The following is a 27,939-nucleotide window of genomic DNA, read 5'->3' on the forward strand; positions in this document are numbered from 1 at the left end:
GATTACAAAAATGAGCCTATAACAGTTGAGATTTACAAGAACTAGACGCGACGTTAGGAAATTGGATACGTGTTCCCTCTCAATTTGCGGGAAAAGACACGTACAAAGACCTAATATTTGAGTGATTGTGGGTGATTCTGCGTGGTCAAATAGTAGACTGCTACGTGTCCCAGTAGGTTCGTCCAATGTTTTTTTTTTATTTTTCACGTTTGGCGCCGTTAGTTTTCGAAACAGGACTACACTTGATGGCTTGGCTTAAGCCGCTCGGCTCTTTGAGCCATTCAGGAATACATTAATGAACAGAGAAATTATTTATAATTGCACATTTATATTCAATTAAAAAAACGAAAAAAATTATTAATTTATGATTGATGTCATTTTTAGAAAGTAGTCATACATAATTTTTGAACGAAGTTAAAAATACTAAAAAAAAAAGGTATATTAACTTACAAAATGCCTACCAAACATCAAGTAAAATAACATAATTTTTGTCCAATTTTATATTTTTACATATCATTTAACACTAACTTAAAAATATCAAATCAACTGTTAATTCATTTCTTAGAGATTGAATTATTATATTCAATAAATTTAGAAAAAAATTCTTTCATTTCATGGAATAAATATTTTATAGTTAAATTTTTTTATAACTTATTGATTGATCTATTATTACATATCATATAACATTAATTTAAAAATATCAAATTAATTATTAATTTATTTCTTAAAAATTGAATTATTTTGTTCAATGAAATGAGAAAAAATTTTTACAGTTCATTTCATAAGATAAATATTTTATAGTTACATATTTTATTATAACTCGTTGATTCATTTACTATTGCATAAAAGAATTTTTAAAAGTGAAAATTTTGTTTATATTTTATACAAGAAAAAATGAGAAGGAATGTGGGTGCTTTATATGTTATATATATTTAAAAAAAATTAATCCAAAAAATTAGAGAAAAAAAAAAAGAGGAAATGAGCAGTTCACAAAGTCGGGTCGAGTCCAGTCCAAGACCCGCTAGACCAAGTGAAATTATTTAAATTATTGTTTGATATGCTGAAACAGCAGCTGTCCCAAAAATTCAGAAAGCGGTTTATGAGAATCCGAAACCCTAGGCATTCAACAGCAAATTAAAAAAAAAAATCCCAAAATCAAAATTACAGCGATTGATTACGTGTGAAGATCAGGTGGGGGCATCTCCAGTGTTTTCTTATATATACTCTTTCGCAGATATTTTTCGTGGCTCTCTCTCCCTCCCTCTCTCTCTCTCTCTCTCTCTTTCTCCTCTCTCTCTCTTTATATTTCTCTAGCTGTCTCTTGTAACAATTTCATTGTCTCCTTTGAAGAAGCAGATCCATTGTCATCTAGTTTTCACGTTTCATTTATTTTTTCAGCTCCCTTTCTTCGTAAATTTTGATCTTGGCGTTCATCATAGATTTGCATTTTTGTGAATTTACGTTTGTGTTTCGGAATCTTTGAGCTTACTTTCTCGCTTAACGCCGGTTCCTTTGATCTAATTTGTTGCTCGAATCTCTTGCGAGCGTTCATTTTGAGGTAATTTTCCATATTTAAAATGTTTCCGTACATTTTTCTTTGGAACAAAATGTGTTTCTTCTGCAATTGGCTTTGTATTTGTTTGGTTGCTGAGAAACCTTCAAGGAAAATGTAGGCGCAAAAGAATCTGATAACTTATTAGTCATTTGAAACCAATTTCAAACTCTTAACGGTCATTGGATTCAAAGTTACTGGTTCTTAACCGATATTTCGCAAAATCAAGCGCAGTGTCATGGTTTATAGTTATGTCGTTGGATTTATTGCACTTCTTTTTGTTATCGTTTTGCAGCGTTTACTTTCCTCAACTGATTTCCTTTTTATTTCGTTATCTTAGATACTTGTTAGACGAAGAGTGGAGTTTGATTGGAGGAAGATGTGCATTTGGCTTTCAGGTGAGACATGATTCTTCCTTTTCTTTAAGTTTCTTTCCTACTTGCTTTTGTTTGTTTTGTATAGTGCTTAGTACAACTTACTTTAAAGCTTGTTGGGACTTCTTTGAAAATTTTTATTGAATGCACTCATTGTTATTCCACAGGGATGTGAATGTATGTCAGATTGAACACGTTTTTGCCACAGTATTTAACTTTTCATTGGCTGATATTGCATCAGATTTGTACCACTATCATATTATAGTGCTTTATTGCTGGAAAATCATCATAGTTGTTCCTTCTGAGTTTCATAAATTAATTCATGGTTCATTCAACAAGCATATCACTAAAAATCACATAAAATATTGTGATGAACATTATGCTTGTCTGGATATAATTAATTTGCGAACAATTAAATAAGTCGTTTCTTAGGGAAGTTATTAACTTTCAGCATTTGTGGTTCATCATTAAGCATTTAATTCAAAATTACCCGTGTTTCCTTATTTTTAAAAAAATAGAAGAAAAGTGTGGAATAAATTTTTTGTGGTACTTCTATAGTGGGCATCGTACATTATTTGTGCTTAATTTTGAACATAGAAATTTCATTTACTTTAGTATTTACTAACATATATGTAAAGTAATAATCTAGCGGGCAACTTATAGTGAGCGACACTGCCACATGGCTCTGTCCAGTTAATCCACATCTTCAGCACTCTTAAAGAGTTACGAAATTGTACCACGTATCTAGGTACTCACTATGTGTAGGCGCTAAATGCTCATCAGATCATTTTCATGCCCAGATATGTGCGTGTGTGTGTGTGTATATAGATGGTGTGTGTGTATCATTTTCATGCGCTAAATGCTCACACACACACATATATACATGTATATATAGATGGTGAGTTGTTAGAGAATAGAAAAAATTGTAATGAATAAGACAATGATGCTTCTTCTTGTTGTTAAGTCTATATGTACAAGTTCTTTATGCAACTTTTAGGGCGTATTATCCAAAATATTATTTTTCAAATAGAACTAGATCAATCGTGCAAGCTACCTTGGGTTTATAATTACAAAATTTTCAAACAATGTGTGGTAGAAAGCAAATGAAAGGTTTGATTAGGCTTGGTATTTGTGCCATGATGGAAATGCTATTATGATGAAATAGTACTTTTCATAATGGTTTACCTCGCATGTTGGAATGAAACAGTATAGATGAGAGATTATGTAACAATTTTTTGGTGATCTAAAAAGACATTTTGGTTTAGAGTTTAGATCAATTTGTTGCAATGAGTTTTGGACGTTATGCACGGTTGGCTTAGAGTTTGGCCAAAAGATGATATTTTGGTGAGAGAGAAGGAAAAATAAAATATAAAAACCCCTCTTCTAATAACCTTTTGTAGAGATGCATGATTTGGGAATGTGATTAAGTTTAAAATTGAAGCTTTTATTTGTAAAATTTGAGAGCATCATTTATGAAAATTGATTTGACATTTTCATATACAATTGCTTCTTGGAACATTGAAAAACATTGTAGGAGAAGGTGTTGATGGTAATCCTTGTTAGGTTTCTCAGATATAATACGGCGTTAGAGTGAACTCCTAACCTGATGGTGTAGAATATTGAGCCTCAAAAGAATATAAGGCTTGATGGGAAGATTTTCGCATCCCTTATCACTATTGTACTAAAGATGAGCACGAACAAATATATATGTTTTGGATGAAAAAGGCTTGTTTGAAGTATAAGGTAAAACATGCATGCCTGGAGAAAAAAGGAAGAATATTTTCTCGGTTGAAGTTTTGTCTTTACACAATTGTATGTTCATTTATAGTGACATTTTACGGATAAAAGCATTTGAAATTGAAATGATAGTTGTTCTCTTTCTTAATCCACATGTTTGGGTCAATGCACTATTCATATACTTACCCTCTTACAGGGTTGAAATTGAAATTGAGATGATAGTCACATTTTTATATTTGCGCTTAACAGCAAGGCAATCTTTGGAGTATTGGAGCATGGGTGCAAGTTCATGCACAAGATGAACATTACTAGTGCGAACTCCTAGGCATGTATAAAAGACTAAGGTTGACTTGAATAGGCTCAAGGCCTTTTAGGTGCATTGGCTTCGTTCTTAGTCAAAGCTTTCTTTGCCTGATGCTTGTTGGGTTGAAGAGCTTGAAATTAAAATTGCTAAGAAAATTCTATTGAAAGTTGATAACATCATGCATGGTAGGAGCCGGTCATTAAATGAGTCGGGTTTTCAGAATTTTTGTTTACTCAATTGAAATTTTCGTATCAATTGAGAAGCCAAGTTGATTATAGTGTCATATCCACGTCTAGTCTTGAATGTTTATGATTTAATAGAGTATGGTAAAACAAAATAATTTATGTTGGAAGCATTGAGAGTGAGGAGTTTCAAATTCTAAGAAGGAAATACATAGAAATGAATTTCATTTTTAGTAAATCTATTCACTATCAATAATCGTCCCATATTAGATGTGGGCGTTAGAGGTAGAGTTGGCAAAATTTGACAATACCCAATTATCTGACACGAATAAATGGGTATGGGTCGTCAAATTTGATACGATTATTAAATGGGTCGGTTCCGAGTCAACACGATTTTTTTCGGTGTCGGGTTAGGGTTAAAATTCTTGACCCGTGTACCCAAACAATGACACAATTATATTTTCTTTTTTAAAATTAGTTTCTAGGTTCTTGTCATTAAAAATCAAATATTGGACATGATTCTCTCTTTTTATTTTTTATTTTTGGAAGGGTAGATATATACACAGTGTTTTATTTTTAAAATTTTATATAGATTTAGAACTTTAATAGTGTAAATATGCAAAATATTGGTACACATGTATACTTTATGATATTGATTTATAGTATTATTTACATATATATAATTAAAAACTATAATAGTGTAAATGTGTAATATTTTGGGGTGTGTGTATATGTTGGGGGTGTATGTATAACATTTATTAAAAATATAGATATTAAACGAGTTGTTAGGTAACACGCTTATTTTTTCGTGTCAGGTTTGATTCTCAATATTTTGACACAATTATTACATGGGTCGGGTTTAGATCAACCTGAATTTGACACGACACGAACCCGACCCGACGACCTACTTTGCCAACTCTAGTTAGAGGATTGAGAGGTTTAAAAATGTCACTTTATTAACTGACATGGAATGTGTAAAGATAAGGTTGTTGATGGATGTTTACTTGTGATGGTTTGGGTATTGTTGCCATGTTAGTGCTTGGAACAATGTAAGAAATAAGTGAAGTGATGTCATGAAGGATATAATACTTTAGTGGGAGACAAGAATAGTTTTCAATTATTTCGAAGAAATATGCAATATGCAAGTAATTTTTATTGGACTAAAGTTCACATCCCTTGTAAGAGATTAGCAATTTATTTCCCTTTTTTTACATAAGGTGTGGAACATGTACGAATAGTCATTATTGGAGTTTTTTTAAGAACTGTTAAAAATTCTTTGAGGTGAAGTCATGTAAAGATTTATCAATAATGAGTCAACAATTACTCCTTTTCTAGTGTGTATAGAAAGATGGGCCTTCTGAAAAGTTTCCTTATTAATAGGACTTTATAACACAAATTAAGTTAAAATTTATTCAGTAATTTTTGTCTGCGCCGGTTTGGTTGAAATGGATAAAACACTTTTCTTGAAAAAGAAGTTGAAGTGCATTTGTGGACGCCAAATGTTATCAATAATATATGTAGTTGATAGGTAAAAGCTCAATAATGGTATTAAAGTTTAAACATAGGTAAGAGCTCAATAATAACGTATGCACCAGTTTAGTTGAAATAGATCACTTTTTCTTGAAAAAGAAGTTGAAGTGCATTTGTGGATGCCAAATTTTATCAATAATATAAGTTTAAGTTGATAGGTAAGAGCTCAATAATGGTATTAAAGCTTAAATATAGGTAAGAGATTTAAGTTGATAGGTAAGAGCTTGAAAATGGTAAAGTCCATGAGAATAACTGAAAGGTCTTGGTGCAGCAGCATGTCATTGTCCTTGATTTTTGGAAAAATAGGAAGTAGCCTGTTTATGCCTTAGAATAAATAGGGAATACGGTAAGGTAAATAAGACACTGCATGGTAGCTTGATATGATTAAACATCAACTACCTTTGTGCTTACTGTGTGATATGATTTTAGTTAACTTTATCTATCTCCCAATATAGCTTCATTGAAGTTGACCGTACTTTGTCTGTCTATCCTCGAACATACTTCTAGTTTGATTCTTGATTCACTTTGCAGAGTTAGAGTTTTTTTTATTATTTAGCATTAATCTAATCATCATTTTGACAAAGGTGCTGCTGGTAAGTCATCAAGATATAATAGTTCAATACAAAGCTGTGTATATGGGCTACACAGACATTAAAATGAGTATATTTTGTTACTAGGTATTTACAATGGAATTGGAATAAAGCATACAAAAAGTTGCATAAAAGAATTGCAACAGGCTGATTGAATATGATAACTCATTGTAAGGCTCTATTAGCTCTCTTCCATTTCTTTTCCTCAAACTGAGATTGAGGATTTCCATTTCTCTTTCCCTTTTTTTCCCCCTCCTCTATAATTCCTTTTATTTTTTATTTTAATCTAACACATGCTATATTAGTTTTCTGATGTTCGGACTTCAAATCTTAAGGAATTCAAGTCAAATCAGCCTGTTTCTATGAGTAAAAGATTCAGATTTTTGAGTGTTTTTCAATTGTTTGAATATTTTCCAATTCTATGATGACAAGTGGCTAACTTAACTCAGCCAAGTCTTATTCAAATTAAAAGCATTATGTTCTTGCTATCTATCAAAATGTTTGACATCTATTGTGTTGTTGCAACCCTTCTCCTTTATCCGGGCTTGGGACCGGCTGTGTATGCAACTATGCAAGGGTAGATACACAGGCAGAGTTATTGCAGCATAAATTTAAATTTTGCATTTCTAGTTTGGGTCTTTTGTAACCAAATTGTGTATGTTTTTTCAGTTATTTTGCTAGAAATTTTATTTTGGATGCTCTTAAGTTTTCTTCCTTTGGAAATTAATTCTTAAACTTCTTGCAGAAGTTACCTTTTTTTCATTTTCTTTTTTAGTATATTTTATCTTTGTTGTCAATAGGTGAGCTACATCTGAAAGTTAAATATGCATCATGAACTTCTCCAGCACACTATATGAATCGTTTCATCTGTTTGTAGGCAATGAATCCAAATAAAGTGGTGATCTGAAGATTGACCATTATATTAGTCTTTACTCCTGACTTCATCAACAACTTTAATTTGATTAACTTTTGACTGTACAAACTGAAAATTTTAACATTTTCTAAAATTATATTATTTAAAAAATTGCACTCTTTAATGTTTGGGTAATATCAGTGTGTTTAGAATCATCTTGACATTATTCTGGCTTATTATGCAAGTATTCCAGGTTGAAACATATCCTTTATTTATTGCTGTTTTAGAGTTTTAGAACTTTATTTTTTCCTGTTCTTTTTATCCCTTAATTTAGAGCTGAATTACAGTTGTTGCAGTGAGAATTTGCTACATTACTTTTGCTGCTTCCTAAAAGAACGCCTTTTTCTTCTTTTCTGGGAACCTTCAATGGTGAACTATATGTGTCAGCTTTTAACCCTGAGCATGCTTTGTCCCAGTAATACATGCCAATTTGTGTAACATGCTCTATGAATAGTGGATTGCAAGTTATGTTGTTGACATAGACCAGCAGAGTCTTATGTTTGTTTCACATTACAGTTTTCTGCATCTGTACACTAGGCGTAGGGAGGGCAGACCACTTTTTTATTTTTGGGACTTGATACCACTCTATTTTAATATAACATGCAAGTAAGAATTTTACATATTTTTCTTTCTTCCTCTATCAATTTCTATTAACAATTTTTTGTTTTCTGGAATCTATAGTTTGTCTATCCATTTAGTTGTGCACATATCCTTCTTTGCTTTTATTTTGAAAGAAAAAGTACGTGATGAGTTTATTATTCATTTCCTTTATTTTAGTAATTTTCTTATCAGTTTAAATGCAGTTCTGGCAAGTGTTGATAGGTCTTATTATGGCAACACGGGCTGAGAGGTAAGTTTTTGTTGCTGTTCATGTGTGTTAAAAGGGAGGCAAAATGAAGAATGATAGACTAGACACTGTTAGGTCTGTAATCTTAGTTGATTGAATTTGGTTGAGCTCCCAAGCAACAATGCCTGAGAGTTTGTCTCTCTATATATTTCTCCAATTAACTGTTTGGTGTTACCTTTTTATTAGAGCAGATCAATAAGTATGTTTGATCATTTTTTTTTTTACTTTAATTAAATAAAAAAATGTATACCTTCGTTTCACTTGTCCTTTTCAAGGACGAAAACTCCTAAAATAAATTCATAGTGCAATTTCATTTTTCTTTATTACACTTAAAATCTTATGTTTACATTAATAGCTGGTTTCCTTCACCATCACACATGTGCTGAAGTTAATTTTTTCAATAATATGAAACCAAAGTCTTGAAACTGAAAGGTCCGTGGTTTACATACCACATCTCACTAATAGAAGCATAACCCTCCCAACATCGACTCAAGTCAATTATCTGAATGCTCACCTTATTGAATGTTCTTCACTAATGCAGTTGCAGTCTGCTGTATTTAACAAGGAAACATTTCTTATTAAAACCATGGCAACATCAGAATTCAAAATAAAAGTACCACTTTGCAGGGAACTGTACCCCAACTTTGTTGCTCTCGCTGGAGTCTCGTGCTGTGGCTGGCTAAGTTGGAGACGAACAGGTATGTGCGAGTCCTCTCCAATCCCTATATTGTTTGTGTGAAGTGGATTTCTGTTTGATCCATTCAAATCCCTTGTTCCATAAACCTGGGATGTGAAATTTTTCTGTTGAGGATGGCTTTAAAACATCCATCAATATGTCAAAGTTTAAATCATACTACTCTTTCAAGGTTGATTAAGCTTGTGTTAGTTATTTAAACCTGTACCTTCGTATACAATTCCATGTTTTCTTGACGAATTAGGTTTACCTTCTTATAGAGTTCCACATTTTCTTGGTGAATAAGGTTCCCCTGCAATAAGGCCAATGAATTAGTAACTTGAATCTTTTAAACCAAAAAGATTTGCTACTTGAATTGAAATTATATGATGGTAAATCAGTAGCCATTGATTCTGGGATTCACCTTTCGGCTTAATTCTTGTATTTCGTCCATTAAAATTTGGTCCTGTAAAATAGAAAATGTAAGTAACATTTATCTGATATATGCACAGTAATTGGAAGTTTTACTAAGCACTGCATGGTGACATTGAAAGACTTTTAAACCTTTTTCATTCGAACACCTCGAAGACTCATTTCCAATTGATTCTCCAAATTCTGCAAGTCTTTTACACTCAAACCAGAAAGCTCTTCGCCCATCATTTGCCTGTTTGGACATATACCATAGGCTTTTGAATTTGTATCTTTGATATTCCATAACATGTTTATAGGGTATGTTAATGAGATGCAATTGATTTGCTTCACACAACAATATACATTGTGGTCTTCGGGCATTTTTGGTGTCAACAAATGCTAAGCTTTAAGCTGTACTATTTCAGTTTTTCTACTACGAGCTATTCCTTTGACTTTTAAGGTGGCCCATCTATCGAAAGCATATACCTGGTAAGTTCTTCATTCTCTTCTCTGCTAATTTTGTAGCTAGGGCTGGTCAATTTGTTGCTGTCACGTCATGTCATATAAAATCTAAATCCATTTGTAGTACAACTATCATTTTATACATCATAAGATATACTAGCTCAGTGTGCCAAATTCACTCTGAAGAATATGAATTTGGAACTGTTCAAGTTTACCAACCTGAGTTTACTTGATGCGAACCTAAATAATAATGCTTTCAGGGCAGTCTTAGAGGCTTCATAGCTTGAGGGTTGAAAGCTGAGACTAGATGTTCTAAAAGTGAATTTTTCCACAAGTCTATATTAAAATTTTTCCTAGTTCACTTTGATAATCTGTGAATCTTGGCTGTCATGTAAAGTTCTTGAAATGGGACATTAAGTTGATATTACAAGATTCTTCATTCTGAGGTTTTAAAAGTTTCTCCAGTCTAGAGTAAAAGAATAAAAGGGTGTGTCATAGAAAGATAAATACCAGTGAAATATATATTCCTCAAATCTAATATTTCATAAATAAAAGAAATTTTGGATAGTTGACATATGAAATTTAAGAGCATTCTGATGTCTTAAAATTTATTAAATGTTAAAGCAAAAATATATTATATATTTTCATTTGTGTGTATTAATGGATAATATAGAACAATTTAAAAGAGGTATTTTTGTCGTACAATATCCCCATCCCATTCCATTGAAGATTCCATGTTTTAACCAAACATTGGAAACCTTTACCTTCAATCCATTCCATTTCCCTCTCATTTCCAATATTCAAACCAAACATCACGTGTAACAACAACAACAACAACAACAAAACTTGGGAAATTGCACATTATGCAACTTGGGTTGGGAGTTGATTCATTAAATTGAAGGACAAGATTTTTTAGAGTTGTTTTCATTTCTTGCCTAAGAAAAGAATATTGGTTTGGTACTTTGGTTGTAATATTGGGTTGGGTTGCTGTGTTATGGTATAATAGGCTGCTTTTGCAACTGCAACAGGTGGTTTCACAGAAAAAGACATGCATATATTTACAAATATATTGAACATGCCCATCGAAGAATAAAAGATCATCCGAAGTGTTATCATTTCAGTTAAGCGTAATATAAACGACAAAACATGAAACGTGTCAGTAAGCACTAATGCAATGCAAGGAAATGACAGATAAGTAATGGTATTATGATAGACGCTGGTTGAAAATGTTGATGTACATATTCTCTCTATCTTTTTTGGGTGGAAAACATTAAGTTTTTGAAAAATGAAGTCAGAAATGTGCACATAGGTGTCATATCTGTCAACTTTCAACCATTAACATTATTATCATTGATTGACCTCCAGGTCAAATAAATTTTGCTTTAATAAAATATAAGAATCATACCGATGATTTTCTTGCAAATTTTGCAACTGTTGTCTCAATGCAGCTGCCTCCTGTTGCCAGAACTAGCATGTATATACACAATAAATTAGATTCTAAGACACATTTAGTCCCAAAAAAAAATATTAGTGATCAATTTCTCAATTTGAGTACTGTTCCACATTTGACCACTGTTTGGTAGTGTATCTGGTGACACACTTAGTGATCAATTGAATTTAGGAATATAGTCTTTGTTGTTGCTGCTTCTAATCTTATTAAGGTGCTCTTTTTTAAGTCTTTTTATCCAGCATGAGCTAAATATATGTATGTGAACCGATGGAGCAATCATGCCTCGAGTTTTCCTTGGAGGTAAAATTACGAATCAAATTTAAGAGTTAAAGAGTACCTTGACTTCAGAGGCAGGGTTGCCTAGTTGATGATGTTCCTCTTTTGATTTGTTGTATCGCTCAATCACCGATTTCATGCTGGTGTAAGAAACATATATCAGATATGTGCTTTTGATGTTTCTTACTAGGTAGAGAAACAAAATACGACATCAGAAATTGCCACAAAAAATGATGTGTGGAAAATATTAACATGCTGTATTTAACTGTATTATGTATGTTAGTCTCTGCCTTCTCCCTTTCTCCAGCTTTAATTTTTGCTGTTCAAGGCACAAGAAGTTTAAGATTACATCACTTAGAGCTACCAGTTGAAGAGATGTTCCAAGGAATTTAAATCTGCAAATGCATGTAATGATTCAAGCCCAGACCAAAAGATAAGTTTCCATTTATTTTGCTTTACTTGCATGATGCAAACTTCAGTCTCAATAAGTTCGGAAAGTGTTGTCTTTTCCATTTTGAATTGTTTACTAACTGAAATTAGAAATGTTCCACAGCTTGGCAATTGAATGCAATATGGAATCTATACTAGTTGCATTTTTATACATTGCTACAACTTTTATTCTCTACTATCTCCTCCCTCTCCTTCTTCTAGTAGAATCCTTAACCCTGAGAACTTAAGGAAGCTAGTGTAAATAGCTGAAATTCTTCTCTTTTTCAGGGGTTCATTATTTAGTACAGAGGATTCAAAAACCCAGTCTGCAGCCTTTCACTTACTAGCTGGATTATAGTACGAGGCCAACTGAAGTTACTGATGTTACAAAACTAAGTACTACACCTTTGCCCACAGGGCTGGCTGTATGAAACTAGGCCAGGATTGTCATAGCATCCTTGTGGTTTAAGTTATTGTGATAGAAGAAGAATTGCAACTACTTACACCCCCTAGAAGTGGTCACTATCTATCATCAGTTTCACCTATTTAATACTTCTAGAGAACAAGAAAATGCTAATGCCACCTCACAAGTTTTGGTTTCACCTATTTAATACGTCAAGAGAACAAGAAATTGCTAATGCCACCTCATCAGTTTTAGTTGCAGACAAGTTGTTTTGATTGAAAACAAATAACAAATTTGCATATCTGCCGTCATCTCAACTTCTTTGGGTATCGTTGTTATATTTGACTCTGTCAGCTATAGTTGCCTGTAAGTAGATTTGATTGAGAGCAAATAACATACTTGTTTATCATATCATTCATCGTCTTCTTTTTTATTTTTATTTTTTCCCCTTTTTCTATTCTAGGCTGCCGTTACCTTGAACTTTTCACATTCTGTTTTTGCTTCATCCATGCATACACTCTTGTTTCATTAGTGAAAGAGGATGCATTTACGCACCAATTCTACAGTGATAATCTTTTTAAAGGTTTCATGAGTTAAAAAAAAAGGGCTTGAAAGTTTACATGTTACAGTATGTTTCCCATCAAATCAACCTATGTGGTCCAATAATGCTCTTAGAAGTAATTATTCAATCTATCATGTATATTGTCCTTGAAGATCCTTTTTCATGTAAAGTAGCGAACCTCAATCTTGTTTGTATTTGTTGACATGAGGCAAATTCAAAGAAAAGGGCTACTTGACTAAGTCAGCCCTTAGAACTTATCTAGCTATTTGAACCTGACTCGTCATTGACTTGGATAGAGCTTTGCAAGGGATCGTGTAAATAGATCCATCTTAAACTTTGTGTAATGGGATTTGGCTTTGGAACTTTTTGATAGAATACTGTCCCCAATCGTTCAACTCTAAAGTCCTAGATTTGAATTCAGTCAAACATTGTGAAGAGGTTTAATCAATGGATGCTTTTGCATCTCTGTGAACAATTACTTGAGAAATCAGAAAGACAAATAGAAACTTAAGCCCCATTTGGGACTATTGTGCTGTGGCGGCCTAGCTGCTTGGCTGCCATGGTGCAGCAATTCCAAAGAAATTAATATTATAAAGATTCCATAAATCTTTTTGGGGCTGTCACAGCAAAGCAGTTCCAAGCGAGGCTTTTGTACTAAGTTTACATTTTACCTTTTTCTTCATGGGTGAGTCTTAGCCTCTGTCTCTGTGTGTATGTGTAGAGAGAGAGAGAGAGAGATTTAAATAAACAAACCGACCTCAGACCTAGTGTGAGCAAGATTTCGACCCTAAACATCTTGGACCATCTAGGGAGTTTACTAGTATCAACTAACATTTACCTAGTGTTGCTAATATTGGGCTAGAGGATCACATGAATTTACAATAGAAAAGTGTATATTTGTGCCCTATAAACGCTTTTCTTCATAATACTTCAGCCACTTCTAATTACCATTTTCAACACCATGGTATGATAACGAACTTAAGGTGTTGAAATAAACTCAGATAAGCTCTTGCCTTCCTTGTCCATTGTGAAGTCTACTTAAGCTTAAATGATTAGAAACTTAACCATGTGGTTAAACTAGAGGTGATAATTTGAGTTGTTAATGTCTCAATCTCCCATTTAGTTAATTGTGTCAAGAATGGGTAAAGTCGGTGCTGGCCTTTTTATCCATTTAATATGTTTCTATACTTTAGATGTATTTTATGAAATTACTAGTAATCCTTAATGAAATACAAATTGATTTTAGTCCAAGTATAATTAACTCGTGGTTTCACCATATCATAGACTGAGTCAACATGTCATGATAATTATAATCACTAAAAATGTCATAAACATGTTTCCATGGCTCCTAGGTTTTCAAGCGTCTTTCTTTAACTAGTCACTTGAGTTTAAATTCTGGGGAAATCGGGTAAAAAATTGATTTAGCCTTTGCCCATCCCTTTTTAAAACAACAAACATGATTACATGTCAAAATCCAAATTCAATACGGTTATTAAGATAGTGATGAAGAGTGATACAGATATGACATAATTATTAATTGCATCATCTTGTGTTAACTTGAACTTGCTAACTTCATATCGTGATTGCGACAGTCAATTGGCACGTCACGAATTAACATTTGGAACCTCTCATCCAATGGTTTCATGTATTTTCACCATTTTAAAGATGTCTAAAGTGAACTAGTTGCTTAATGGTTTGATTAGTTTATTTGCATTCTTATTTGTGAGAGAACATATCCCTGTTGCTAATTTCCTATAGCTTTGGGTTATTGTAGTATGTATTTATCTCTAAATGAGAGTTCATTTGGTCGGCCTTTTGTTGTGGAAGCAATGAGTCAAGAGGTCAAGAGCTCAAGGATTTAAATCCTAGAAGATGTGTTTAATTTTAGGGTAAGAAAGAGAACACTACACGGTTACAACAAAAAAAATCTTAGTATCCACTTTGAAATTTTAGTAAAAAGGTTAATCAGTACAATAGCAGCTAATTCAACTGACCTCTGTTACTATTGTCATTGATGTAGGGCAGATATCATCCTTTCTTGCTTTCTAACTTTTATTACATCACATCTCACATTGCTAGTGTAATCAAGGCATGAGCCTAGGTCACTGTGCTATTATAGACAGGCGCTAGCCTCTGCTATATTATGCTAGTGTCTAAGTAGATGTGCTTTAAGTGACAAGTTTACATGGAGCCCAAAAGCAAATATATAGGGAAAAAGACAAGGTTGTAAAGTTTAGAACATTAACTTTATTTATAATTATATTATACCATTGATATTAGATTTCGGGTTTACTAGAGCGTTAATCCACACAATTATAACATAGTCTGAGATTTACTGAGCATAGCTAAAAAAATCGACTTCAAAGAATGGTGAGGTTTACCCTGTGTTTCTATTTTTTAATACACAGGAGGAAATGAGACCCTCTATAGGACTTGAACCCTTCCCCATGATAGAGGTAATGGTGTCTTACCACCAGGTCAACAATATCTACTTAGTTGGGCTTTAATAGTTACTTAAGTTACTTAAGGTATCACAGGTAGAGCTAGCTTGTGGACTCAATCATGTTGATTGATTGACTGTTTCAAGAATGTGGGACTATGCAAGATTGTAGATTGCCACATCTTGTGTCACTAATAAAGACAAGCCAAAACAAGTATATAAGCATTGAATTGGTTCACTGAGTAGGGACTAGGGTGTTAAGGAAGCTTGTGTAAAGCTTGGAAAACAAATACTAGTAAACAAACCTTGGCTAAGGAAAGCTTGTTTAGCTGTGTAAAGCTCAAAACAAATATGCAAGGGTGAAGAACACATGCTTGGTTATTGGGCTTAGATAACCAATTCATGGCATCCATCAGTAGTAATGTAAGCAAACCTTGTGTACTCTACAATTAGGGGTCACATATTCAATGATGTGAATAAAATCTTCTTATAGACCAAATTTTGTTTATGATCTAAGAAAGTGAACTTGTAATAGGGACATTCTGGTTAACATTTATTGTTATTTGATTAAAAAGTAGGTTGATTTTATTGATTTAGCTTTTTGTGAGACTGGCACCCGACAGGAGAGATTCATGCAAATGCGGGTTCATGATGACTTCCTGATCTTCTTGAATTCATAATGTCTTTGTAATTTAGCTGAATTTCGACGGAAATCATTGAACCATACCAACTTATCTGAATTAGTATCATCAGAAGTGTTGCATCCAACAAATTCAAGTATTGTTCCGTTGTGAAATTGTTTTAAATTATTGGATGCAACTTTTGCGTCTGATGTAGCCTTGGCCTTAAAATGTGTTAAGAAGCAATGTTTGTGTTCTGTTTGAAGTCAAATTTGTTGACACCATTCTTTCGTCAGAGTTAATTGTTTCAGCACAAGCTGCTACTCTGAAGGCAAACTTTTTATCAGTTGCTAGCCATGTAATTTGTCAACTTTTCTGCACGATCACAAATCTCAAAATAATAATTTTCGATTGTTTTGGCAAAACCTTTCTCCACTTGACTTTTTGCCTGTAGTATGGCTTATTTAGTGCTTGTTTGATATAACTTATTTAATAGTCATAAGTTTTTATTTAATCACATAAGCTCTTATCATAATGTTTGTTATTTATTTAAGCTCTTATCATACGCTCTTATTATGATTTTTCTAATAGGGTTTTTAAAGCTTAAATAAATTATTTTGCTTCTATTAGTAAAAGCTCAAATTTTGGACTTTTTAGAGTAGAGGTTAAAAGTTTTTTTTAAATGTTAAAATATTTAAAGTATTCTTTATTTATTTACTAATCTTATTTTATTTTTTTCGTAACAAAATTTTAAAAAATTTGCCTATTAAAGTAATTTTATAAATTTTTAATAAAGGAAAATTATTATTTGTATACCTTTAGTTTACTTCATATTAAAAATACTACAACACTTTGAGGGTGTATCAATCGTCCACCTTAAGTTGACAAAATATATTTGCCGTCCACTAAATTGTTATTTGCCGTTTAAATATGATGACGTCAGAGGGGTAGTTTGGTCTTTTCATATGATACAAGTGATAATTTAAGAGTATATAAGTAATAATAAGAGAATTTAAGGGTATATAAGTGATAATTTTTTTATTTTAATTTAAGTTTCAAGGGTAAAATCATCAATTCATTATAATTTCATTAACTTTCAAACGGTAGCTAACGGTTTAGTGATCGGCAGATAACTTTTGTTCATTTAAAATGAACGATTGATACACTTTCAAAGTGTTGTAATATATTTGATAACTGAACAAATATAAGGTATACGAATGATAATTTTCCTTTAATAAAAGTTCTTATTGACAATCAAATAATAATAATTTTTTTATAAAAATTGTACTAATAAAATCTCTACTTAAATAAACTCTACTTGAAAAGTTATAACAAATGGAGCCTTAATGGTAATAAGTGTTTATTTAATCCTATAAACACTTACTAAAAAATTTATTTTGTTGTTTTCTTTTTTTTGGTATAGTTTTGATGGTTAAATAAACTATTTTAACTCTATTAGTAAAAATTTAAATTTTGGGCTCTTGAGAATAGAGGTTGAAAATATTTTTTTAATGTTAAAATATTTAAAATATTTTTTATTTGTTTAACAATCTTATTTTATTCTTTACTTTAAAAAATTATATATTAAAATAATTTTATAAATTTTTTAATAAAAACTCTTGTTGACAATCAAATAATTAAAATTTTTTGAGTAAAAATTTTACTTATAAAAGTTCTATTTAAATAAGTTTTGCTTGATAAGATATATCAAATGTAGTCTTAAGTCTTACCTAAGTTGAGAATGACAAAAAATAGATAAAATAGCCCTTGTGTTTTTTTTTTTTCTAATTATAGCTTAATGATAATATAATTCTCTCCCTACCATTGTGAGTGGAGTTCAAATGCTCGAATATATTTTTTTCTCCAAAAAAAAAAGATAACCAAAATACATCATAATTTAGGGTTTGTTGGAAGTTTAAGTTCACATTTATAGTGCACCGTAGAGGCCAACCAAGTATGGTTAGAAATTTGCACCAATTAAAAGCAAGACTTCTATCTCCCCACACAATGAGATATATCTACTCTTACTAATGGTGGGGAGACATATGTTTACTTAAGGGTTGGCATCATGGGCGAAAACTAAAAACTTTAGTTACAGGAGGTTGGAGTAAATAATTTCTATATAGTTTAGAGATATTTTTTTATTTCTATTATAATTTAGGGGATATCATGTATGTTTAAATTTTTACAAGAGTCATGGTCCACTCTAGTCTCCATTAAGATCCGCCTCTGGTTGGTATAGCCTAGGTTTGGTATGTTTGAGCTGAGGCCGAACCTAAACCGAGGTTGAGAATTTTTGAACATGTGGCCAACTAATTGGGAGGGTCTAAGTTACGTTAAACATAACTTAGTGCCTGCCCAACTAATTATATGCATACATCAAGCCAAATCAAACCAAAAATTTCGGTTTGGTTTGATTGAGTTGGTAGGTATGGGCTTGGCCTAAGAAATATTGTGGGCGTACATTTTTTTAAACAGTTTAGACTTTTTTTTTTGAATAATTTTAAGTTATCGTTAGTTCATTTTCAGGTGCATATTTAAAATGCATTGGTAATTTAAGATTTACTAAATAAATATGATTAACTTTGTTGTAGTATGGTGTAATGTTTCTATAGTTACATGACATAATAAATAATTAGCATAATGTGGACTCTTTTTTTTTTTTTGATTTGATCGGTTTGAGATTTGTCAAACTATTTTCAACCAGAGATTTACTGGGTTGTGATTTTGTAATTTGTGTGCCAAACCAAACTTGGTACATACTGATTTAAATGGGGCCAATATGGTCAGATTGGCTCGGTTTGACCGGTTTCAGTTTGAAATGGCAACCCCTGCATTTACCTCCATCTACATTTTGTGAAAACTGAATTATATAGTGTTTTATAGAACTCGAACTGGTACCCTCAATCAACCCACCATTGGGCTAATCAAATCACAACCTACTTCATCCCTTTCTTATTATTAATTAATGGTAAAATAATTATCAAGGGCTAAACATTAGTGACCCTTAATTTTTGGGTTGAATACAAATATACTAAGAGGCTTTAGAGTCCCTAGAAAATATAATTTGGTTAAAATCCTATAAGCAAATTGTTTCACTTGCAGTGTCAAATTTTATTTTGAACATCATCAACGATTATAACATTAAAGAAACTAAAACATAAGCCATATTTACTATTCAAACCATAAAGCAAAATGATTAAAAACCCAAACTATACTAAACTGACCATAATTTTATCACACTACTTGCTAATATGGAATAATTGGCTAATTAATTCAGGAAAAGGGGTGCTAGCTGACTACTAACTTCTAAAATTCTATATTTAATTCAATTCATTTAGAGGAAAATCAAATAAAAGTTTATTTAAGGTAATCACTCAACATTGTTCAAATTGATTTTGTATACATAATAATTTAGGATTCAAACCTTGGAAGTCTTGATCTTTTAATAAATTTTGGAATGAGAAACATTACTCTATATTGGATGGCTAATTTATATGTAATTTTAAACTGAATATTGAAATTTAACTGGGGAATATAATTACTCTAAACATTGTTAAATAATAAATTTTAATTGTTAAGTTGTCTTCTAAAATGATAAATTTTGAATTTTTGATATGGCTTTTTCTAATTGAAAAGAGTGAATATTTTGATGTTCTGGAGTACTTTGTATTCATTATTTGATTTTAATTCAAGACTAGAATTTTCTCTTAATGTCTTGTACCCAAAGCAAACTCTTTTTTTTTTTTTTTAATTTTCATTCACTTGTGATACAACAGCATCCTTATTTTTCCATTTTAGTATTTAAGTTTAGAATTTGTTACCTAATTATAACTCTAATAAATCGTTTTTGTTAAGAAATGAAAAAGGATCATTGTGTAAAGAGAAAAAAGAAAAAAGCATGCTCTTCTCCTCATAATTGTTTCCATTCATGAGTTGAATTTTAGAGCCACAGAAAAGAAGGGAAAAAGAAAAACAATAGAAACATAAAGTGGTTTGAAGAACGTAATGCGTCTTCAACAATTAATTAATGAAAACAAAGTGCAAATAGAATGAGCAAGGTAACAGAGCCTGATATACATTAATTAACAATAGATGGAAATAATGCAAGACTGAGGTCGTCAATTAGAATCATAATGGAGACTCCAAGACATTTTTGCATTAACATTAAAAAGTAAAAATTCTTAAGTGGTCAGAAGTAGAACATCCAATCCTCAAGAAACTATGTTAACTAAATCTTCTTCGGTAGGCCCGCCGGATAAAACGATAATGAGGAGTGTGCTACTCATGGATTCACACCGGACATGGAAAAGCGGCTCATACTATTAAGAATGCATTCAATTAATTAATTTATTAACTAGTTTCTAAAAAGCATCAGTAACAGTAATATATTGTTAAAAAGATGAGACAACAGGGTTAAAAAATACATAAAAAAAAGAAAGTGGTCAAGTTATATGTACGCGTTCAAGCAACTGTCAGTTTCAGCCTCAAAAACCTAAAATATAAGAAAAGATCATTGGTTTTTGTAATTATAAAAATCAAAGGGTGGTTTATGAAGCAGCTAGAGCACGCATGCATGCATAAATGTTTGGTTTTGATACCTTTACTATTATTAGTTATCATCAATCAATCGTATATCCTATCTCTTTGCAATCATAATAAAACGTGTACTACTCTACGAATCAAAACCTAACGTAGGGATATGGGATGTTAATCTCCTTCGTCCTTGATGGAAAGAATATTTATGTTATGATGATCAGAGAAAGAAAGTTAATTAAGCTCACCATCTATGAGTCGTACGAAGCGCTATACCGAGAAGTGAAAACTAGTTGGTCATGTGTCTAAATATTGAGATTGAAAATACAATAAAACCAGTTTCACAAATTACAGTAGACAAAGAGACTAAAGAAATTAACGTGGTCCACTTCAAATTGGGTAATTTCCACGATAAGAGATTAATCTATTATAGAATTTAACTATAACATGTGTAGAATCACCAGACCTTTCAACTCAACAGTTACTAGTACTGGTCTTCTACACTTGGTTAACTCAGGCGTTCACATCACTCTTTTCATGCAGACATCGTGTGCAACCCCTTATGTATCTAGTTTTAGCATTCTTTGGCAAGCTTAACACGTGTGATATGGTTCACAAAAGAATTATAGACTCTTTATGCTGTTGGTTTGTTATGTGCAGGTCGACAGCTGAAAATGTTGAACACTTGTTTCTTCACCATAATGTCGCATTAAAATCTATGGTTCAAGTTGCTCATGGCTGCTGATATTTCCCCAGTGATCTTGACCTATTGTCTAGAGGAGATAGAAGTAAGGGGTTTTGTTGAATTTATGATGTCATGGTAATTTGTTTGGGTGATATGGTTTGAGATGAATATAAGGAAATTTGACGATGCTAAAGATGACGGTAATGTCAAGAACGTCATCAAAAGACTTTTCATATTTTATCTTTCATATGCTTATTTACTTACCGATGTGGTAAATAGAAAAGTAGAAAAACAAACTCTCCTTCAAAAAGATTCTTCAAATAGAAATAAGTTAATATTATTTTAATCAAATCTTTCCCTTCACCAAATTTAACTACCCTCCATTTTTTCTCAACAAATTTGATTACCTATATTTTTATTATCCCAACTATTGTAATCAAATCTTTATTTCAAAGTAATTTTGTGTTAATTTTAAATGCGTCGTCGTTGTCATTATTATTATTATTTTAATTATGTTTTAAATATGTTTATATTCTAATAATCTTGCCGATGTGCTATTAATATGTTTTTCCCATTATGTTTGTCCATTTTTAATTCAATTTATGCTAATTAAAAAAATCAGTAGTTAATAAATTAAAAATATAATATTAATTATAAAATTACTTGAAAACATATCGGTAAGCAAGCAAGTCAAAACCCTAACACTGAGGAGCTTGCTCTAATGAAACTACTAACACTCAGACTAGGGACAGGGACTCAGACCCGGTTGCCTAGAAGAGGAGATTCGATTCAATTTAGTTAGTCGGGTCTTAACAAGGAGCGAATATATGCACTATAATATCATATCGCCCCGTGTCCTATAAAATATATACTCAGGTTGATTGAGGGATTGATATATGTTCATAACCGGACTTCCCGCTAGCACGCCCCACTCCTAACTGCATAAGAAATCGAACCCGAAACAAAGGCTGTGGGGGATGGTCGTAGATCAGCTTACTAGAACTATACTATACAAGGCATCGATAAATCTAGAAATTTGAAGAAAAAATATTTTGTAATGAGAAGTGTATGAGTTCAATGATATTTCCCCAGTGATCTTGACCTATTGTCTAGAGGAGATAGAAGTAAGGGGTTTTGTTGAATTTATGATGTCATGGTAATTTTGTTTGGGTGATATGGTTTGAGAAGAATATAAGGAAATTTGACGATGCTGAAGATGACGGTAATGTCAAGAGCGTTATCAAAAGACATTTCAAATTTCATCTTTCATATGCTTATTTACTTACCGATGTGGTAAATAGAAAAGTAGAAAAACAAGTTCTTCTTCAAAAAGACTCTTAAAATAGAAACATGTTAATGTTATTTTAATCAAATCTTTCCCTTCACCAAATTTAACTACCCTCCATTTTTTCTCAACAAATTTGATTACTTATATTTTTATCATTCCAACTATTGTATTCAAATCTTTATTTCAAAGTAATTTTTTATTGATTTTAAATGTCGTCGCCGTTGTTGTCGTCAATATTATTATTATTTTAATTATGTTTTAAATATGTTTATATTCTAATAATCTTGCCGGTGTGCTCTTGATATGTTTTTCCCATTATGTTTTTCCATTTTTTATTTAATTTATGCTAATTAAAAAAATCAGTAGTTAATAAATTAAAAATATAATATTAATTATAAAATTACTTGAAAACATACAAAAATTTGAAGAAAAAATATTTTGCAATGAGAAGTGTATGAGTTTAATGATATTTAATAGGGTGAAAAAATACCCTTAAATTGTTATTTTTTTTTCAAAGGAAAAATATATGGCAATTATAACTACTAATAGAAGAGAGAGAAATCCTAATTGAAGTGTATTGGCAATATTGAAGAGTGAGAAACATAGCTTATTTGAAGAATCCTAATTGAAGTGTCTTTTGAACTTACTTAATACTGATATGGCTCTTCAATTATATAATTTTCTCTTTCCAATAAAACATTAATAGAAGAGAGAGAAATCTCCTAGCCATATTGAAGAGTGAGAAACATAGATTATTTGAAGAATTCTAATTGAAATGTCTTTTGAAGTTGCTTAATATTGATATGGCTCTTCAAAAAAAAATTACATGGCTCTTCAAATAAAAAGTAATTTTTTTTTTGAAACCTTTTAGTGATGATCTTACTAGCTAGCATCACATGATAAAAAAAAAACACATTGTTAAAGGTAAACGGTTATTTGTTCAGAGATAAATTAACTAATTCTAATTTACAATGATCTCAAATAGTCAATTTGCATGTGAAAAGATCATATTTGTCCTTCAACGATATGTCTTCTTAATAGGATTAGGATCATCTCTTTGTTTTCTTTTCTTCTAGCAAACTATCAATGTCTTTTAAGTATAGGCGGCTCTTCTCCTAGGCAACTTAGGCGGTTGCCTACGACCCCACTATAGATGAAGACCCTTAATTTTATTTCTAAATTATAGTTATTAATTATTGATGTATATTTATAATTATATTTTCCACAAACAAACTACTAAATATTTACAAAGTCCCCTTTTAACATTATAATTAACAATTTTAATCTCATTTATTTCTTCCATATATTTCATCTAAAACTCTATAAAGGCCACATATTTTTTTAAATTATTATCCATTAATATCTTTTTCCAATTAAAAAAATACATGAAACCTTCATTGCTTTGGTGAAAAAATTACTTTCTCTACCCTACTTGTCACTTAAGAAAAAAAGATCAATTGTTTTCCTTTCCATTGATCACTGCTACTCGAAACCTCAATCCATCAAAGTTAAAGTTCTCAAATTTCCAGGTTTTATCTTTCCATTCTCTTATTAATTAATTATGTTATTTAGTTGTTTTGTTTATTTTTAAAAATATTATTGTGTTCATAGGTTGTTTTCTTGTAATTATCTAGCATAGTTGTTTGCTTAATTACTCTTGTTTCACTAAAAAAAATGTTTACTAAAAAAATATGCATTAGGATAAAAAAAAATTCAAAAACAAGTGAAGAATAGAAAAGTTAGTTTAATCTCAAAAAAGAGCCATTGATAAAAACTTATTTAAGATCAACTATGTCATATGAAAGATTAAATAGGTTAGCTATATTGTCTATTGAGAAAGATATATGAAGAGAATTAGAAAATAAAAATTTGATTAATAAGGAGCCATTGATAAAAACTTATTTAAGATCAACTATGTCATATGAAAGATTAAATAGGTTAGCTATATTGTCTATTGAGAAAGATATATGAGGAGAATTAGAAAATAAAATTTTGATTAATAATTTTGCATCTCAAAAGCTAGAGAAAATGATTTTAAATAAATAAAATTTAATAAAATTAATACATATATTTCACCTCAAATTTTTTGGAAGGCCTAATTAAAACAATTTACCTGAGACCTAAAATATGATTGAGCCGCCCCTACTTTTAAGAATCGAGTGACAAGTGGCATTACTCAAATTATATGGCTCAGATACATATTTATTTTATTTTTATTAACTAAGCATTAAATTTAGGTTGTTTGAGAATAATTACTTCACAAAGTACAAATTTTCACAATAGTTAACAAAAAAAGGATTTTTTTTCATATTCAAATTATGAAAAAAAAAATGACAAAAAGAGATTCGGCGAACCAAAAAAACAAAAAAAAAAAAAATTGTTGTTGCAAACTAGCAGACCTCGGAAATCGAAAGAAAAAGCAAGCTGGCAGACTCATAGCTAATTTTCAAATTTTTTGTGCATGTTTAGGATTGTAGTTGTTCTCAAATAATCTTTACAGTAGACCTCGATAAATTAAAAGTTTTTAGGACTTTAGAAAATCTATTAATTTTGTAAATATTGATCTACTTAAATTTTTTAGTTTCTATGCTTTATTTGAATATTAGTTAGTTGCCTTGCATTTATAGTAGTAAGATTATTGTGCAATTTTTACTTTTATTATGATATTAAAATTTTTAAATTTTATTGCAAAATCTATCTCGTGCAAAGAAGCACTCAAAGTGATACTGATATAGATAAATTTTTATTGTAAAATGACAATACTAACTACAATTTCTTTTTTCATTACAAAAGTTTAGAGATGAGAACGAGGTCAAAAATAATTTCAAGAAGCAAGTAACGCTAAGAAACAAAAGACACATAGACATATTATACGGATTTAGTTTTAAATTAGATAATTAATAATTTGTGTAGTAAGTTGGTTCTATAAGAAAATAGGATTTTTTTTTATAAAAAAAATCCTATTATCTTATAAATTTATTAAATCATTAATCTACCACATTGACCCTAAGTCGAGGTCAGTAAAAACCTATTCTTTAATCAATATTATCAATTTATTAGATAATAATTTTTCGAAGTTCTAGTATGTTTTTTCATAAATCGAGGGTGATCTCGCAAGATAAAAGACAAAATCAGTTTATAAGTATTCGACTCCTTCATATGTTAATTAGAAACTAGAAAATACTAACTTTAATCTTAAGTGGGCTGGTCACAAGCTAGTTATTTGGGTTGATGTGTATAAATGAAAGCATTTGATGGGACAAAAGATTAATCACCAGTTAGGGGAATGTTTGTTGGTCCAAACACATTTTCAAGTGGTATAGGAGGTCTTGAGTACAAGTTAAAGTACATAAGCTAACGACAATTGATAAGGTCATCGAAGTCGATACAAAAAGTTATAGGTTTGAATCTCATTAACTCTAGACTCAAGTAATAATAGATAGATATTATCTAGTACCGAGTATAATGCACGGTTGTCTCATCTTGGTGCCAATTTCACTGTTTATATCATAAATTTGACTCCTCTAGTATTGCTAATTCTTCATCATCCATAATGTTCATTTACAACACCTTTCAATTCTTCATGTCGTTACTTCCTCAATCCACCATACTTTGGTCATGTTTGGGATTGAGGTGCTATATCTTCTGTTGTGGAAAAAAATCTATAACTATAAAACAAAATTTAATAATATATAGTAAATATAAATTTTAAATAATAATTTTGACAAAATTATTATACATATAATATATTTTCTATTATACAAGTAAAAAATCATATTAACGTATCTTCCAAGTTACAATAGTTAGTGTTTATCAAACACTTTAGTGCTATAACTTAAAAGTTACAACTATCTAACCTCAATCCCAAACATACCCTTATACTTGAATTCTCAGCTAATATGTAAATGTCTTAATTTCATTCACCTTTCTTTTAAAACTTGAATTCTAGATCCATCCTTCTAAGATTGTAGTCATGCCACACTAGGCTCAAGCGTCCTCGGCAGCTATCTCTTTAGCATTTTGCAAGATGTCAGACAAGTATGAAATTTTCTTTCTTCATGAACCATTGCGAACACGTTCCCCTATAAACCTTAAACGGCACTAAGCAAGATTATAGTGATGCTCACAAATAATGAATCAAATCTTTCACCCAATGAGCACACAGTTCAATTTTGAGACTTCACCCCATGAGCACAAAGTTCAATGATGTGATTTCCTTTTACCTCCAATTTTACGATACAAAATTTCCCCTTTTCCTTCTCAGAAGAATGAAGTTTAGAGGTGCTATTCCAAGATATCAAGATTTCCATACGCAGTAAAATTCCAAGATATCTTTTTTCTTTTTTCTTTTTCCTTTCATTGTAATCTTCCTATACGCCGCTCACTGCTGGGATTACAAATATTAACTCCCTCCTCCTAAATTTGCAGTCCCTCAGCAATTAGGTTGATAACTAGTATGAACATTGACCTTGCTTTCCTGTCGATAATATCTTATGCTAAAAGAGCTCTATAAGTCTCGACCACCCACCAATCAAACATATATTGAATCGATTATATCTTCTGCTTACCACACTGCTGCAACAGTTCAAGTAACCTGTGCTGCTTAATTAATTTGCTATCTAAGCTCAGCAAAAGAAAGATTTAATTTCAGCTACTTGATACTCTGCAATGTCGCATTGTATATAGAAGGATACAAGGAGTGCCTACCGTGTAAAAATGCTCACAACTATAGCGCCCTATAACAATACTTACGGCTCCTAGAACCACAATAATTTCATGCTCAAAACTTGATGATTGTCTAACATTTAAATCCTTGTATGATCCCAAAAGTAATTACCTAATTCTAGAATCTTCATTGAGAGTGTGTATATAACTATATATATATATATAGACAAAACTCAAGGCAATGAGATAATATCCTTTCCAATGTGGCATCATGCATTATATAGTAATAGAACCACTGAACAAAATTAAGACATAAAATTGCTGCAGATCGATCGCATGCTATGATATTAAAAATAAATTAAATAAATATAAGCCATTAATTATCGAAACAAAATAAGATCTCATCGCATCGCATCAGCTATATGAAGACTTAAAATAAATAGCAAAGAAAGAACCATGATATTGAGATCTTAAATAAATATATGCAATCATAAATGAATGAAATGAACGAATGACCTGGTGCTAGCGAAGTCGTAGAGCTTGCCGGTGCTGGAGAAGATTATGACTCCAACTTCCGCGTCGCAGAGGATCGCTAACTCCTTCGCCTTCTTCAACAATCCGTTCCTTCGCTTCGAAAAAGTCACTTGCCTGCTCGTTGAATTATCAATCCTCCTTATCATTATTTTCCCTCTCCCCATCCTTACAAATTAAAATTTAAAATTTTATTATAAATCACGACTCCAATACCAAATTCTCAATCCAATCAAATTTCAAATTTCAAAACAAATGATTTTGTTAAGAAAATTACAGAAAAAAAGAAGAAGTTATAAATAGAGACTTACTTGGCAAGAAAGTGCGCAGCTGAGAGTAGAGACAAAAGAAAATCGCGAGCTTTGTTTTTTGTTTTTCCTTTTTTTTTTTCTTTCTCAGAGACGTCGTTTTGGTGCTCTTAGGATGTGATTCATTTCACATCGTCAGCGGAAGCAGCTTAGTTCAGCTATATACGGAAA

The 27,939-nt window shown here is 31.3% G+C and overlaps 1 protein-coding gene and 1 long non-coding RNA gene across 33 annotated transcripts; one reads left to right on the forward strand and one right to left on the reverse strand.

Moving 5' to 3' along the window:
• Nucleotides 1–1,091: 1,091 nt before the first annotated feature.
• LOC102630518 (uncharacterized) lies at nucleotides 1,092–12,542 on the forward strand. Of its 27 annotated transcripts, none has more exons than XR_008055267.1 (6): nucleotides 1,092–1,558; nucleotides 1,893–1,950; nucleotides 6,357–6,439; nucleotides 7,699–7,788; nucleotides 7,986–8,032; nucleotides 8,571–12,542. It is a non-coding gene; the product is annotated as an uncharacterized LOC102630518 (long non-coding RNA). The 27 variants fall into 27 exon arrangements; XR_008055262.1 differs by having other exon boundaries at nucleotides 1,093–1,558; nucleotides 7,975–8,032; nucleotides 8,657–12,542; XR_008055274.1 differs by lacking the exon at nucleotides 7,699–7,788 and having other exon boundaries at nucleotides 1,096–1,558; nucleotides 8,657–8,727; nucleotides 9,539–12,542.
• LOC102630220 (MADS-box transcription factor 23-like) lies at nucleotides 8,332–27,939 on the reverse strand. 6 transcript variants are annotated; one of them, XM_025095815.2, is made up of 9 exons: nucleotides 27,772–27,939; nucleotides 27,446–27,628; nucleotides 11,363–11,441; nucleotides 10,981–11,042; nucleotides 9,267–9,366; nucleotides 9,127–9,168; nucleotides 8,932–9,015; nucleotides 8,667–8,830; nucleotides 8,332–8,577 (listed from the first exon to the last, which is right to left on the reverse strand). In XM_025095815.2, the coding sequence occupies exons 2-9, from the start codon at nucleotides 27,625–27,627 to the stop codon at nucleotides 8,562–8,564; spliced, it is 729 nt and encodes a 242-aa protein (XP_024951583.1). In that variant the 5' UTR covers nucleotide 27,628; nucleotides 27,772–27,939; the 3' UTR covers nucleotides 8,332–8,561. The 6 variants fall into 6 exon arrangements, with proteins under 6 accessions (XP_024951583.1, XP_024951582.1, XP_006472406.1 ...); XM_025095814.2 differs by having other exon boundaries at nucleotides 8,332–8,580; XM_006472343.4 differs by having other exon boundaries at nucleotides 8,332–8,812; nucleotides 8,974–9,015.

This window comes from Citrus sinensis, chromosome 5 (assembly GCF_022201045.2).
Source record: "Citrus sinensis cultivar Valencia sweet orange chromosome 5, DVS_A1.0, whole genome shotgun sequence".
Lineage (NCBI taxonomy): Eukaryota > Viridiplantae > Streptophyta > Magnoliopsida > Sapindales > Rutaceae > Citrus > Citrus sinensis.